Consider the following 14685-nt stretch of genomic DNA (forward strand, 5'->3'; position numbering starts at 1 on the left):
CAAAGAACGACAAGGTCATCAGAGGTTATCGCTTGTGAGATGTTGATACTGGTTCTCTGTCGATTTTGGCGTGGCGGGGCCGACTACAACGACTCTAGTTATGTCCGTCTTGGCAACCCCGAAAAGTCTGCCCGTGGGTATAGCAGACCTTCAGTTCTACTGTGTAAAGTGAATAAGAGTTCCGCCTCAACGTACCAGCTTGAGATTGTGACAACTACAAGTGAGCTCATTCTTTCGTCGAACCATTCCATCAAGCCACGTTACCGAAGAACCTCGAGCTTTGGTGTTATCGTAGGCCGGCTCGCTTGGCTATCAGTCATCTAGAGACAGTGGCTGTGAGTCCTTAGATTTTGATGAAAACAACTTAGAAGTAAGCTGGCCCCTCCAGCAACAAAGTTGACCTCCACGGGCAACTGGGAGTTTCGGCACGCCGAATTAATTCCGTCGAAAGCGCCCCAGGTCATTTTAATCGCATTAAAAAGCATCACAGGACTCTTAGTCGAGGCTGCTACCACAGAATAATTCTAGAACAAACAAGACCTACCTATACTGCGAAGCGTTCTGATTCTCAACGCTGCCACTAAGCCGCAAACTTATGTCCAGCTCCCACCCGCGGGTCCCGTGACCTTGGGCAGTTCCGATGAAGCACCATGTGATGCTATGGCCACGGCCCTCGACGACACGAGCTCGTCAGTACGTACTCTACGAGCCATGCTTCTAACAATGGACTATATAGCATACTATGATAGAATGCTTCGCTTCATGAGCCAGGAGAACGAAATTGCTAGTACGACAGTTGGCAAACCAGCAATCGCACCAGTACGCTTCAGGGGTTACTGGACTTTGATGGGAGCACTTGGGGTCAGCTTTTTGCCACTTTCATTGTTCTTCGCGTCCTCTTTCGATCAATACGGCTCAGCTGTGATTTCAGATTCCCAAATCCCGGGGGCGAGTCCTCGACAACAGATCGGAGCAATTGCGGGGGTTTTTGGAAGCAATCAACGCCGTTGGGAAAGCTGAGTTCAGGGGAGCACTGAAGATCACTCCGTGACCGGACCGGCTACTGGACTCGGGCTCGGAAAACTTTCAGACCCCGAAAGCCGACCCTAACTCTCCGAGTCCTCTCTGGGCGTTGCAAAAGTAAAGAGCATCCCGAACTTGACGCACTGGAGCCTTTCGTAAGGTATCATGTATTTGACCGCGGATCGTTCCGTGTATCACTACTAAAGAAAGTGATGACTGTGTCTTCCAAGTTTCTGGTTCCACCAGCACTTCTTGGTCAATTCGCTAGACTCCACACCGCGCTTCAGTTGGTATGGATTGGCGGGGACCGTACGCCCTCTCTATTGATAGTTGGCTCTTCAGTCTTGCTTCTAGGTATTACCCTATCTAGGGATTGGCAGTGAAAGCATCTTCCGCGAGGCTAACATCTCCTGTTTGGACAACATCGGGAAAGTTTCTCCCTGAGGTGCTTGGGACAGCTCTCTCGGAGAGTCAAGACACGCTTCGGAAAGCATTGTGAGACGGTTGCGGATGTATTGTTCAATATACCCGAGTCCAGTTTGAATTCCACGGGAACCTTGAAATGTGGTCGCCGGTCCACTACTCTCTGCTGTGACGGTCTTGTAGAGCAGGGATGCACCTCTTCCTCGGGACGAGTCAGCCAGTCAAATGGTTTGTTGAAAGTGAGTTGGTTGCAGATGGAGAGAGGCTGAGGCTGAGCAGACAGTTGTTCTCTGTATCGTTTTCTTTTGTACCTTTAGTGTCTATTCCAGGTCATTAAAGGTAGCGGCAACAAGGACCGACAGAGTGTGTACCGAATTACGTGTAAACTTCTCTGTCAAAGGATAGTCTCCTGGTCGACCCATCCGGTCACTACAATTGAGGTACCCCCCACTACATTCTTCTACTCCACCATTGTGCTTCTTACAATGAGACTATCTTCCTTCTTACTGGCAACAAAAATAAGCTCCCATTAAGGAGCAGATGAGTGCCAAGGCGGACGGGACGCCATGTTGATTAATGAATTCTCATCGTCAAAGTAGCCGCCCAAGGAAAGCGTGAGGCTTGTCTGTCCCACACAGGTTGTAAATCGAGATAATATGGCATGCCGGATGGGTATAAGAAGCTTCATCCCGCCGCTATCGTCTGCCAGTCTGTCCATCTAACCATCGCAATCATCAAATTACACAATTACAGATACCACCTCCACATCAGCAAACTACTGACGGACCCGGTTCCCGCTGTTCTCCACCAGACTCTCAAACTACACAAGATGCGCTTTACAATCGTCTCGCTGCTCTCCCTGTCCGCGCTCGCCCTCGCCGCGCCGGCGCCCGAGCCCGCGCCCCAGGGCAACGTCGCGCCCACGTGTAGTGAGGCCGGCGACTGCGCGTCCTTCTGCACTCAACCGTGCACGCGGCCGTTCTGCGGCCTCTCGGCCTTTGGGTACGTTGGCTTCTTGAGATTTTGCATTCGCGCAGTGCGACGTGCTGACGATTTTTGTGACGTTAGTGACCAGCGATGCTTCTGCGGGTGCTAAACGATCAGTTGGCAGTGTTGTGGGTTTTGGGGGCTCGTTCTTGTGAAGGGGGTGTTTTGGAGTTTCTCAAGACTCAACTCCTTTGGCCTAGTAGTTGCCGGTCATTTTGTAACAACATCACCTAGTTTAAGGCAGTTGCAATGCGTATTCACTCAGTTGTCAAAAACAACGCAACGGTTCAGATTGTCAGAAAGATTTGGACTCGTTGTGTCACTTGTGTCCAGCTGACGCCGGATCACCCGTCATGACTCGATCGAGCCTAGGGCAGCAGGAAAAATAGGACGAGCAAGGCTAGCTTTCTATATCTTCGGCACTTAATTAGCTGTGAGTGAACAAAGCTACAAGTAAGTAGTTAAGAATGCTGATTTAACTAGCATAGAACCAATTGGATCCAGCAGTCAAGACGATGCAAAAAAAAAAAAAAACCAGCAGTAAAAAGCCCAACACAGGCACTATGCCCATTCTCATGCTGTCAACCCATGTTTAAGAACACAAAGTAAGTAGTTATACAAGAAAAGTTTGCTATTATTTAGCCCCCTAGCTAGTATGATTATTGATCTATACGAAGATAACTGGGTTAGACCTAGTAACTAAAAATTTGTGAGAGACAGTAGTATTATTTACAGCGCTGCCACAGCTAGCCTGAAACATTCCTGTTCTCGTGGTTCTTAATCTCGAGACTTTTTCCAGACTTGATTTGTTGGACTCCTTTGGCCATCTTTAGAAACTTTTACTCGGAGAAAGAGAACGGTTGTTCCATTAGAAGTCGCGTTACAACGCCCTTCCATATCTTATGGCTGTAGTCGCTTAGGCATGAGAGAGAAACCGTGCAATGAGGCTTGTACTCTTCTTGAGATCGATGTTGCCAGGTTGTTTCCGAGACAGAGGCATGCTCGGTCAAGGTGTATGTCGTACTCCCGTTAAACACAAGCCATCATTATCAGCTAGGTAAGTCGAAGAAAAGCTTTGATTTGAGTGGGCTCCAAGTGCTATTTGGTATTCATGCTACTTGCAGTCTGTGTCTTTCTACGGTGGGCATTTTCCTTTCAGTCGAAACTGCCAATCTGATAAGTTGGCTAGGTTACCATTTGGGGATGGGCATGAACGTGTGTGGTTATCATCGCACGATGAAACTGACACTATCATGCAAGTAGGATAAGCCTGCTCTTCTCATCAAACTCGTCAACGAAAATCAGATTCTGGAAACACGCAAAAGATCTACCATCGTCTGGTATAGGTCTTCTTCGCCTCTGGGATGCTCTGCACCCCCGGCATCGACGCCCTCGAGGCATCCACTCTGTTTTTCCACCTCGGCGTCTTTAGTCTCGTCAACTTTAACTTGGCCCCTTTGATATGGTCGACGCAGGCCTTCAACATCGTCAGCTGTCTCTCTTTTCCCCAATTGACGAGTGCTCGCCCGTCAGCTCTCGGTGGGAGGGCTAGAATGGGAATTTTGTGAGTTCATTCAGCCTTTGTGTAAATCAGCGTAGAAGAAGAAGACTACGGGCAAAAACGATGCCCATGTATCACATTTCTACGTTTGGTTGGAGGAGACTGATCTACGCGATTGAATTCACTCATGACATACACCTGGTGGGCTATACAACAGACGCAGACAAAACAACCCATTCTCTTGAGTCTATCTTGTAACTTGCCTATTATCGAGAAAATAAGGGGTTGAAATACGTCTGGTCTGGACCTGGCGGTCAAGCTGAAGAAAAGCTGCCTAAAAATCACAAACCACCACAACTATCACCTGTTGGCTGTAATGCACCCTCGGACTTCTTCTGCCTGGCTCCAGCAGGGATGTCCGGAGGAGCTGAGAATGACGAGATCCACCGAACGGAGCCGACTGGACAGTGTACCTAGACGCTGTGTCCTACAGCGAGGGGGATCCCTGAACGGACCCCACTTCACCTGCCCCGGAGCCCAACACCCGCCCGGAGTAAAGACCCGACAGAGCCGCAGTGCAAACAAAGGAGAGTAGTACACTTGGCGGTCCAACAAACAGATAAACACCTCGATTCTGAGTGAATTTGGTATATAACAGTGTACATCCCCAAGTGACAAGAGTTCGGGCATACAGACAGCACCATTTGTTTCGTACGGCATCTCGTCCCCTCTATGGCGACTTCTCAACACGGTCTACCCCCCTTGGGGCCTGCATCTGTCCTCGACTTCATCGCCACCTCACCATTCGAGATATCAGCCCTTGTCTTCTCTCACCTTGACAACTGCGACCTTAAAGCTTTGCGGCTAACTTGCAACAAGCTTGCCGACCTCGTCCGCCCTCATCTTCGCTTCAAGCGCGTCTTCATATCCGCCAATCCCCTGAACGTGCAGGTGTTCCGTGCCATCGCGGAACACGAAACCTTCCGCCACGACGTCCGCGAGATCGTCTGGGACGATGCACTTTACGAAAAGCCACGGCCTCCAGACCCGAGGCTTCCGGACGAGTACGACGACTCCTCGGACGAAGAAGATGTCGACGACTCAGACGATGACGAGGATGAGAATGACCGAAAACCGAAGCCCCCATATGGTTTTGCTTACTGGCATTTCGGATGGTATCACAAACATTGCAAGGCCAACATCGAATGCTTGGAACGTAGACGAGGGAATGATGTCTTGGCTTTGCCACAGCATGTCGAGATTTCGCAACAGCTTAATGCCCAGCTGCCTATCGAAGTCGCCTACGCTCACTACCTGGAGCTGCTAGAACAGCAAAACCAAGTGCTTTCAACATCGGCTGATGTAGCTGCTTTCGAATGGGCTTTGGAGAACGACCGGTTCCCCAATCTGAAGAGGCTTACCCTAACGCCCGCTGCACACGGCATTCCTTTCAAGCCACTATACTTGACCCCTGCCATTCGTGCTCTTCCATACGGCTTCAACTATCCACTTCCTCGTGGCTGGCCAGCCCCTGAAGAAGGATGTAGAATCGGATATCCGGAATGGGACCGCGAGGAGTATAGGAGCCTTTGGCGTGGATTCCGCCATGTCGTCAGGATTCTCGCTCGGCAGGCGAGCACAAAGATCCAGGAGCTGATCTTTGACGGCAACCAGGTCAACTCTGGGCTCACGTGTGGCATTTTTCACGCACCGGAACCATGCGTCGAGTACGACGACCTCGTTGCCATGATCAAGAAGCCAGGCTTCACCACGCTCAGACTCAACCTCATGGTGGGCGCGCAGGATTCTATGCAATACATTGCTTTCCGTACTGGGCTCCTGAAAAAGGCTTTGGAGGCTGACCTGCGACACTTTACCCTCGAGACCGACGAAGACGACACCCTTGAACGGAGGCCGCGCCCCCTGCATTGGACAGTGGACCACTTTGTTCCCTTGCGATCTATTTTCCCCGTCGAGGCGTGGAAAAACCTCGCACACTTTGGGCTTTCGCGCTTTCTCGTCAAGCAGCAGGACTTGCTCGACTTCCTCGCCGCACTGCCGCAAACCCTCCGCTCGGTAGAGCTCAGCATGCTCTGGTTCATGAAAGGCAATGGCAACTACAGGGAGCTGCTCTTTGGTATCCGTGACGACCTGGGCTGGCAGAGGCGAACAGCGAGACCTCGTCTGCTCATTCGAGCGGAATCGTACGACATGCTGAGCGGGCGCGCCATCTGGCTCGAGGACGAGTTGAAAGAGTTTCTGTACAACGGCGGCGAGAACCCGTATTCGGTTCCTTCAAGTCGGGGGATGATAATCCATGCGGATGACATTCCTCTGGCTCCAGCTCTGAGTTGTGGTTTCGGAAAGGAGAAGGATGAATTTGAGCCGAGATTCGAACGGCCACATGAGTCGAAAGACAAGCTTATCCGTTGGGGGATTGTCAGGGATTGGACTGTAGAGTAGGTAGTGCAGAAACCCGGGACAGGCCTGAACCACCAGGACGTCAGCAGACCGCGGTCGAATGGACATGAGGTCGGGCTGCGAACTTAATGCTCATCAAAAAAAATATTGTCTACAAGAACTATGGGAGTTTCTATCGATGAGCGAATGCTGTGGCCATCCCATTGATGGACTTGTCTTACTGACCACTCAACTCTGAAAGTCACATAAAGTCATAAAAGAACCACTCATGCCTCGCTTACACCGACTGATCTCGGTCGCCCTGCTCTAAAGCGGCGAACACTCTAACCCAACTCACAAGACAACACAACTCAGACAACCGATTAGTGAGACGACATCACGCTACTCTTTCGTCGACATCGTACGACTCGGAATCGCCCGACTTCGTACCAACAACAACCCACATCGACTAAGCAGTATGTTTCAAATACGATAGCTACATAGCCCCGAGGTCACTCGTGTGGCTCACCTCGTCTTCAGTCGGAAAACTGCAATGTTCATCCGCCCACCACGCCGCTTCGTCTTCATCATCATCGTCGGCATCTTCGCAGCCATCCTAGGCATGCTCTACCGCCATTCCATCACAGACACATTGTTCCATTCTACCATACTCTCCTCCTCTGCAACAATGGCTCGGGTCACTCGCAGACCAGTCATTGTAGTCGGCTCCGGCCTCGCCGGCCTCTCGGCCGCGCACGAGGCTCTCCAAGCCGGCGCCGCCGTTCACATGCTTGACCGCGCGCCTAAGCCCGGCGGGAACAGCATCAAGGCGTCGTCCGGCATCAACGGCGCGGGCACGCAGTTTCAGCGGGCCGCCGGCGTCGAAGGGGACGATCTATTCTACAACGACACGGTACGCTCGGGCGGCAGGCGCTTCGCCGACGCGGAGGGTTCGGTCGACCGCCCGAAGCTCGTCGATCTGCTGACGCAGAGCTCTGCGGACGCCGTGACGTGGCTCGCGGAGGAGATCGGCGTCGACTTGAGCGTCGTTGCGCCTCTGGGCGGACACTCGCTCCCCCGAACGCACCGGGGCGCCGGAAAGACGCCCCCCGGAGCGGCCATCGTCACAACATTGCTGAAGAAGCTGGGAGAGAATCGGGGGTTCCGTCTCAGCAACTCGGCAGAAGTGACTTCGCTGACTGTCCTCGACGGGGTCGTCAAGGGCGTGCGCTACGTCCAAGACGACGGCGAGCAACATGACCTCGAGGGCCCCGTCGTTTTCGCTGCGGGAGGCTTCGCCGGCGACGCGGACGGCCTCCTGGCCAAGTACCGACCCGATCTCGCCGGCCTGCCATCGACCAACGAGGCGCGTCCCGCGCCCCACGGAATCCTCGAGGCCGTCGGCGCCGAGCTCGTCGACATGGACAGCGTGCAGGTGCACCCGACGGGCTTCGTCGACCCCAAGGACCCTGGGGCGCGGTACAAGTTTCTTGCGGCGGAAGTCCTGCGCGGCGAGGGCGGCATTCTGCTCTCGGAAGGGGGTGAGAGGTTCGTCGACGAGATGCAGACGAGGGAGCACGTCAGCAGGGCCATCATGCGGTTGCCGAGGAGGGAGACGGAGGAAAGTAGCAGGCAGTGGGACGTCACGCTGCTCATGGACCCCGGCGCGTGCGAGGCCGCCGAGGGCCATATGGGGTTCTACCTGTGGAAGGGCCTGATGGAAAAGAAGAAGGTCAGAGATTTGGGACCCGCCGTCATCCGGGCCGTTGACGAGTATGCCGCGGCGGTTGCCTCCGGGACGGACTCGGCATTCGGAAGACGGACGTTTGGGCGCTGGAAGCTGCCGGCTGGGGAGGCCAATCGCGAGGAAGAGGTTTGCATCGGCCGGGTGACGCCCATCACGCACTTCACGATGGGCGGCGCTTCGTTCAACGAGAGGGCGCAGGTGCTCAGGAAGGACAGGACCGCCGTCGACGGGTTGTGGGCAGCTGGTGAGGTCACGGGCGGCATCCACGGTGACAACAGGCTTGGAGGCTCATCGCTGCTCGAGTGTGTGGTGTTTGGGAGGATAGCAGGGCGGGAGGCTGCAAAGGCAGCAACAAGCTCATGATGATTGTTTGTTTGCCTATCAGACTGGAATACTACGTTGAAACTCGGCCACTGGTGGAACATTCACGAAACAGGACTAAAAAGACTACATTGACCAAGTTTGCACTGCGTGTTATGAGACTTTGCCAAATTAAACTCCAACCATCGGAAAGGGGGAACAATGATAGTGTTGTGGGAAGTCTTTACTGTGGTTTCATTGCTTTCAACTATATGGTGATAGTGATCTAACCCGCTTGACTCATGCTCAGCTTCTCGCAGTAAAACAACCATCCATTCAAGTTCACGAAATACCTCTTCATTAGTGTATCTTGAAAACTGAGACGACTGGGGTACGAGCGGGCCTTCCAACCGGAAATAGAGGCAAGATACAATGGCAGAACAAGCGTAAGAAAGCAAAATGAAACGTTCCGTACATGTCTAGGGTATGTATAATTTACAAAGTAGAATATCATTGACTCGACTCTTCCTGAGAACCGAGTCGTGCCATCACTCCCGCCCAACTGTATTCCGATCCAATGTTCATCCAAATTCTTGAAGCACCTCTTGGAACAAAGATCTCCTCTCTTCTCCTGTCTCCGATCTAGGAGCGAACAGCGAACCTCGTGTTAAGCTGCCTGCCAACAACTGATCCGTCCGTCACCTTGGCGGTGCCGTTCCCGGCGAAGCCGTTGTTGGCTAGCTTGTTGACAGTGCGGCGCGGGACCTGGCCGACGACGCCGTCGAGGGCCGTCTCGGCGATGTAGCTGCACAGCTCGACCGGGTCCGAAGGCGCGGAGCCGAGGCCAAGGAGGTAAGCAGCCAGACCTGCAACGTGAGGGCTGGCCATGGAGGTGCCGGAGATGGTGTCCTACATCACTTCACGTCAGCTTTCTCTCCCTCTAATCATGCCAGCAAAGACAACTCGTATAGGGGGGGGGGGGGGCAGAAACAAAAAGAACACCCACAGTGCTGCCACCGGGCCAGGTGCTCTCGATCTCGGACCCGGGCGCCAGGATGTCCACGACGGCCCCAAAGTTGGAGTACTCGGCCAGGGAATCGTCCTCGGCCGTCGCGCCGACGGTGCACGCGCTCGCCTCGCTCGCGGGCGACGACGTCGACGCGTCGGCGGCCTCGTTGCCCGCCGCGACGGCCAGGAAGTGTCCCGCCTGTACGATGGCGGCGGCCGCCTCGTTCACCGCAGCCGAAGTCGGCCCGCCGAGCGACATGTTGACGACGACGCCCCTAGAGCACCCTTCCCGGCCCCCGCGAACGTCGGACACGACGAAGTCCATGCCGGCGATGACGCCCGAGTTGGTACCCTCGCCATTGTCGTCGAGCACCTTGACGGCGAAGAGCTTCGTCTTCTTGGCCACGCCGTAGGTCGCGGAGCCGACGGTGCCGGCGACGTGGGTCCCGTGGCCCTGGCCGTCCGTGTCCGAGTCGTCGGCGAAGTTGGCGAGGAAGCTGGCGCGGCCCTCAAAGTCCTACGTACCAGGGGGGTCAGAGATGTACGTTAACTGGTGACGCTTCGGTAGACTCACAGGGTGCTCGACGTCGATACCCGTATCGACAATGTACGCACACGTACCATCGCCCGCGCTCTCGTCGTAGCTGTACGTCGTCGACCCGGGCTTCGCGCTCGACAGCCTCGCAAGACCCCAGGGCGCGTTCCTCTGCGTTGCGCTGATGGTGACGACGGCGTCCTGCTCAACCGAGTCGACGTTCGGGTCGTCCCGCAGCGCGGCGACCTCGGAGGCGTTGAGGGTCGACGAGAAGCCGCGCCAGGCGCCGCCGAAGTTGTAGACGTGGTCGGCGTCGGCGGCGAAGGCGGCCATGGCGGTCCGCATCGCGCCCGTGCCGGCGTCGTTCCGGAGCCGTACGATGTACTTGTCCGCGACGAGGGTGCCGCCGCGCGGCTTGATGAGCGGAGCGGGCTGGGCGCGTCGGGAGGGGGCGGCGACAGCGGCGAGGGGGAGGAGAGCGAGGAGCGTTGCGGCGTGCATCGTGTTGATGGTGGTTCGGTGGGGAAAGTGAGAGACTGAAGAGAGTGAAGAGGTTTTGTGAAAATGACCAGATAGCGAGCGGCTTGGTGTCTAAATGAATGACTGAGGTCGTTGATGTCCGAGAGCTAACGAGGGTGTATCGACAATTGTGTGATGAGCATGTCATTCAAGGTGAGGCAGAGAGGCCGGTCTTATACTTGGAACTCGCACTCTCAGTCAGTTCATTGAGTCTCTTGACGAGCATATACGAGAGGTTCAGAAGTGTTTCTTCCCCCCACCCCTTGATCATATCGAACTTCATCACGATTTCCAAACTGAGCAGGTGGGAAGATGCGTCCGATGACGGCCTCGACGCCAGAACCGCGTTCGAAGCTCCCGTTGGAGCGGTGTATCGGGGCCCCCTGGAGCAGGTTGAATTAAAGGAACCCAACGCGAGAAATGCCGGCAACCAACCAGGAGCCTGGACTGAGCCTCACTGAGAGGCCAACATGGCATCCCTTAGGGACGGGGGACCGATGTGTTGGTTCTTTGGGTCCCAGGTTCTGATGTGTGAGGAACATGCCGCATGGATGAACGCCGATCCCGTCCAGGAAGAGTGTCTGTACCTCCTTGACACGGCAGTGGCTTTGCAGATCGGGCGCGGGGCTAGAAACCAAAGAAGCATCATCGAGAACGAATCGAAAGCGAAGGAGAGTCACTTTTGAGAGGCAACAAGCAGACGAAGAAGGACCTGCCGCTGTATCTCACATCCCAGGGCCAATGACAACGCCAATCATGACTGGGTGACGGCAACTGACTGGGGGTTATGTATGGTACATCGACTCACAATTAAGCATGAGCTTATGGGTCTCGGTGTGGGAGGCGAACCAACCCCAACCAGGAATAGCTTCAACCAGAACGACCGGTTCAGGGGGGTCCTGTACGATCTGATTCGCCCCGCGCCAGGCGCCGCCAAGGGACGACCCGATATGCGATCTTCGTGTCTCACTTCTGTGTAGCCAACCAACGGTACTTTGCCGGGCCTGGTAGTACCAGATTCGAGCCGTGAGGTCTCAGGAGAAAGAAGCATGAGGCTATCGGCCGGTGGAGCCACGGACCCTGTTGGTTTGAGAGCCGGGGTCCATGAGGACGTGATTGACCAGATGTCGTCGACCTGTTTATTGCGATATACCCTGATTTAGGATTAGAACTGAGGGACATCCGAATCAGAACGCAAGGACATCTCCGTGAACCACAGGACCAATAACACGTGCGTTGGAGGTGCCGCCAATGAGACGCGCGATGTTTCCCTGCGATTGTTGGCGGAATACCTGGAAGCGTTCATCCGCGAGCAGCGACGGCAGGATTTTCGGTGATATGGTCCCCAGTAGAGGGGACTTTTGCTGAGGCGGAAAACGAAAACTCGACTCAAAGACCAGGCTTAATAAGAGCCTGACGAAACCATTGGACGTCGAGCACATGCGCCGAAGACCATGTTGGCTTCTGCATGGATCTGCGGCTTGCGGCAATACGACACGGATAGGTGCCGATTCCGAGTCATACGCAGAACGGGGATCACGACTGCTCACTATGCGAGTGAGATAAGAGACAGGAGAAAGGTGACGACCCTTTCTTTGATCAGACTTAGTTCATGGACCACAACCGGCTTACAGGTTACGAGATTCGAGGACTATCTGAATAACCACGGATTTCAAGATCTCTGGCCCACGACGGGAAACCCGGGCGGAACCAACTGTCGTGGGTTGTTGTCACACTGCATAAAGCACTGTCACCGAGTTATCGTGAGTGAGCATGTCTGTCTGTGCCCAGGAGCATTTGTTATTCATCCTAGTACACTATGACAAGTCTCCCAGTCCAGCAGAAACGACGGAAGGGGCCACCTGGGCAATGAGGTGGCGAGACCACGCAAGGCAAGAGAATGAAGCCTCGTGACAACAAAGGAAAAGTCATCTGTAACCATTCATACACCCCCCACTCAGGCCTTGACCGCAGACTGCAGCTCCAGGCGGCGGAAGCCCCCCTTGCACGAGACCTCGTTCTGCAGCTCGACCATGCGCTTCTGATCGCCGGTCGGGTCGCCGGACTCCTCGTCGAGGGACCAGCCGAGGAACTCGTTGGTGTAGTTGGGCTCGAAGTCGTCGCCCAGCACGCCGAGGCGGCGGCCGTACCCGGTGACCTTGGCCCAGTCGCGCCGGACGTTCTTCAGGTCGCGCGAGAAGTAGGCGAAGCTGCGCTCGAAGATGCGGCGGTTCAGGTCCGAGCCCATGACGGGCTTGAAGTCGACGTACTCCCTCCACGCCTGCTCGGGGTGGTCGAGCACGAAGTCGGTGGCCTTCTTGACGGCCCGCATGAAGCCGCGGACCTTGTCCGGGTTCTGCGCGACGAAGGACTCGTTGCCGATGTACAGGATCGTGCAGAAGCAGCAGCAGCCGAGTTCGGCGAGCTCGTCGATGCGGAGCATCTGCACGTCCGTCCTGGGCCGCCCCCGCGCGGCGAGCCACTCCTCGAGCTCGACCATCTGGACGTTCTCCAGCCCGATGCCGGCGTCGATGGTGCCCTCGATGATGGCCTTGGACACGTTCATGCCGCACCGGACGGCCGTGTACTCGTCGGGCGTCATGCCGTAGTGCGACGTCAGCTCGTCGATCTGGATCTTGCCGAACTCGCCGACGTAGCCGATGCGTTTGCCCCGGAGGGAGCGGAAGTCGGTCGTGATGCCCGAGTCCTTGAGGTAGACAACGCCCGTGAAGGGCTCGTCGAGGAGGCTGCCGATGGAGACGACGGGGAAGCCGCGTGCTTTGGCCTTGGGGGAGGCGTCAGTGAAGGGTCATGAGAGGATGGATGGGTAGGGGGGAAGTGGGTGAGAAGGCTTACAGCGAGAGTGTGAATCATGGCCTTGAAGCCGAGGTCAACCTTGCCGGTGCCGATGATCTCGGTGACATCCTGTTGGGTGGTCAGCCATTCATCAGAGATCTCACGCAATCAATGTCCCCGAGACCAAAATTCTCTTACGCTGGGGTCGTTGGGCTCAAGAAGGGCGACCTGGATGCCCTCTTCTTTGAAGTACCCTTTGGCCTGGGCCAGGTACAGCGGAGCGTGGTACGGCGTCGCGTGCCTGGCTCGTCGTCAACTCACATCCGTAACCGTCATCACGCGGACTTTTTCCCTACCAGTTGGTGAGGAAGGTGATCTTATCGGTCGACATGTTGACAGATCAAGCGTGATGCTGCACGGGTTAGTACACTCCGGTCCTTGGTCACCGGTGCAGGGGGGAAATGGGGGAGCCAAAGATGCATGTCCTTTCGCTGGTATTATCCAGATCAAGTTCGCCGGTATTTCTCAGATCGGCTCGTTGCCATGTCCCCTTCCCCAGCGGCCCAGTATCCTTGCCCTCTCGATCGATCAAGATATCGAGAAGGGGGTGGGTTTGGGTGTGGGACATGGCGGACGAGCCGAACACCCGTATGCGTTCTTCTATTACTTTACCTCGATCTGTAGATGTTTCCATTGCGATAGATGCCATGGCTCTTTGACGCGAGCGTCGTACCAGGTCTAGAGTTGGTGGGTAGTGTGCAAGTGGTTGTCGAGTTCTCTCTGTGTGTGAGAGTGGTTATGAGAATGATGAGAAGGGAACTAGAAAGAACTTCGCGAGTGACTCCCAGACAGGGAGGAATCCAGCTCAAATATGCCTCGTTCGCCGGGAGGGGTAAACTTGCTGATCGCTTACGGCTCTGCATAATCCCCTCACTTGGCCGAAGCTAATCATGCATCCTGGGTGGTCTCCCCGGGGTCCCGAGCCGACCAAACTTGGTCATCTCGCGTTGGTGACGAGTAACTTTGGGGGTAGATCCTATGCCAGCGGGCGCTTTGGACGTTGATGCGAGGTTCAGGGCAGTGCGTGGGTGGTGGGCATGGCCTGATCAGAGAGAGAGCTCTGCACTCGCGAGACAACGACTGGGTCTGATTCATGGATTCCATTTGTCCATGCTGACGGGCATCCATGGTTAAGCGGACCTCGCATCGAGGATTTGCAGTGTTGCACCCACTGAACATACTTTATACACGTAATGCCGTGGGGGAAATAAAAGCCTCGTTCCTCAGACCACGCAGGACAGGCTTGTTTGTTCCGTGCCGTGTGCTCCCGCCGACTCCGGGATCGGAACCTGGTGGATGGATGGCCGAACACAGACAGCTTGGGCCGATGTTGGCCGCTTTGACAACGGGGACGAGAGATGAGTATGTCACCTGTTTTATTCCCGT

At 55.3% G+C, this 14685-nt stretch overlaps 5 protein-coding genes across 5 annotated transcripts; 3 read left to right on the forward strand and 2 right to left on the reverse strand.

The window, feature by feature from the left end:
• Positions 1-2275: 2275 nt before the first annotated feature.
• CDEST_12652 (uncharacterized protein) lies at positions 2276-2542 on the forward strand (the record flags this gene model as incomplete). Its single annotated transcript, XM_062928808.1, has 2 exons — positions 2276-2448; positions 2515-2542. 2 exons carry the CDS (start codon positions 2276-2278, stop codon positions 2540-2542), a joined length of 201 nt encoding a protein of 66 aa, XP_062784859.1.
• Positions 2543-4544: 2002 nt separating this feature from the next.
• CDEST_12653 (Putative F-box domain-containing protein) lies at positions 4545-6557 on the forward strand. Its single transcript, XM_062928809.1, has one exon. The coding sequence runs from the start codon at positions 4667-4669 to the stop codon at positions 6395-6397; it is 1731 nt and encodes a 576-aa protein (XP_062784860.1). The 5' UTR covers positions 4545-4666; the 3' UTR covers positions 6398-6557.
• A 308-nt stretch (positions 6558-6865) lies between these two features.
• Positions 6866-8496, forward strand: CDEST_12654 (Putative succinate dehydrogenase/fumarate reductase flavoprotein, catalytic domain superfamily). Its single transcript, XM_062928810.1, has one exon. The coding sequence runs from the start codon at positions 6888-6890 to the stop codon at positions 8442-8444; it is 1557 nt and encodes a 518-aa protein (XP_062784861.1). The 5' UTR covers positions 6866-6887; the 3' UTR covers positions 8445-8496.
• Positions 8497-8869: 373 nt separating this feature from the next.
• On the reverse strand, positions 8870-11427 carry CDEST_12655 (Putative peptidase S8 propeptide/proteinase inhibitor I9). Its single transcript, XM_062928811.1, has 3 exons — positions 9964-11427; positions 9388-9906; positions 8870-9290 (listed from the first exon to the last, which is right to left on the reverse strand). Exons 1-3 carry the CDS (start codon positions 10423-10425, stop codon positions 9024-9026), a joined length of 1248 nt encoding a protein of 415 aa, XP_062784862.1. The 5' UTR covers positions 10426-11427; the 3' UTR covers positions 8870-9023.
• Positions 11428-12222: 795 nt separating this feature from the next.
• Positions 12223-14068, reverse strand: CDEST_12656 (Putative NMT1/THI5 family protein). Its single transcript, XM_062928812.1, has 5 exons — positions 13912-14068; positions 13596-13651; positions 13438-13540; positions 13300-13368; positions 12223-13228 (listed from the first exon to the last, which is right to left on the reverse strand). The coding sequence occupies exons 2-5, from the start codon at positions 13628-13630 to the stop codon at positions 12401-12403; spliced, it is 1035 nt and encodes a 344-aa protein (XP_062784863.1). The 5' UTR covers positions 13631-13651; positions 13912-14068; the 3' UTR covers positions 12223-12400.
• Positions 14069-14685: the final 617 nt, after the last annotated feature.

Source organism: Colletotrichum destructivum, chromosome 8 (assembly GCF_034447905.1).
Source record: "Colletotrichum destructivum chromosome 8, complete sequence".
Lineage (NCBI taxonomy): Eukaryota > Fungi > Ascomycota > Sordariomycetes > Glomerellales > Glomerellaceae > Colletotrichum > Colletotrichum destructivum.

Bases quoted from the DNA above. Each gene is read 5' to 3' on its own strand.
- CDEST_12653 (XM_062928809.1), top strand. From the start codon at position 4,667: ATGGCGACTTCTCAACACGGTCTACCCCCCTTGGGGCCTGCATCTGTC.
- CDEST_12655 (XM_062928811.1), bottom strand. From the start codon at position 10,425: ATGCACGCCGCAACGCTCCTCGCTCTCCTCCCCCTCGCCGCTGTCGCC. The intron at 9,907-9,963 runs GTGAGTCTACCG...CCTGGTACGTAG, and splicing joins GTATCGACGTCGAGCACCCT to GACTTTGAGGGCCGCGCCAG. The intron at 9,291-9,387 runs GTGGGTGTTCTT...GAAGTGATGTAG, and splicing joins CCTGGCCCGGTGGCAGCACT to GACACCATCTCCGGCACCTC.
- CDEST_12656 (XM_062928812.1), bottom strand. From the start codon at position 13,630: ATGTCGACCGATAAGATCACCTTCCTCACCAACTG. The intron at 13,541-13,595 runs GTAGGGAAAAAG...ACGACGAGCCAG, and splicing joins ATCACCTTCCTCACCAACTG to GCACGCGACGCCGTACCACG. The intron at 13,229-13,299 runs GTAAGCCTTCTC...GCCTCCCCCAAG, and splicing joins CCATGATTCACACTCTCGCT to GCCAAAGCACGCGGCTTCCC.
- CDEST_12654 (XM_062928810.1), top strand. From the start codon at position 6,888: ATGTTCATCCGCCCACCACGCCGCTTCGTCTTCATCATCATCGTCGGC.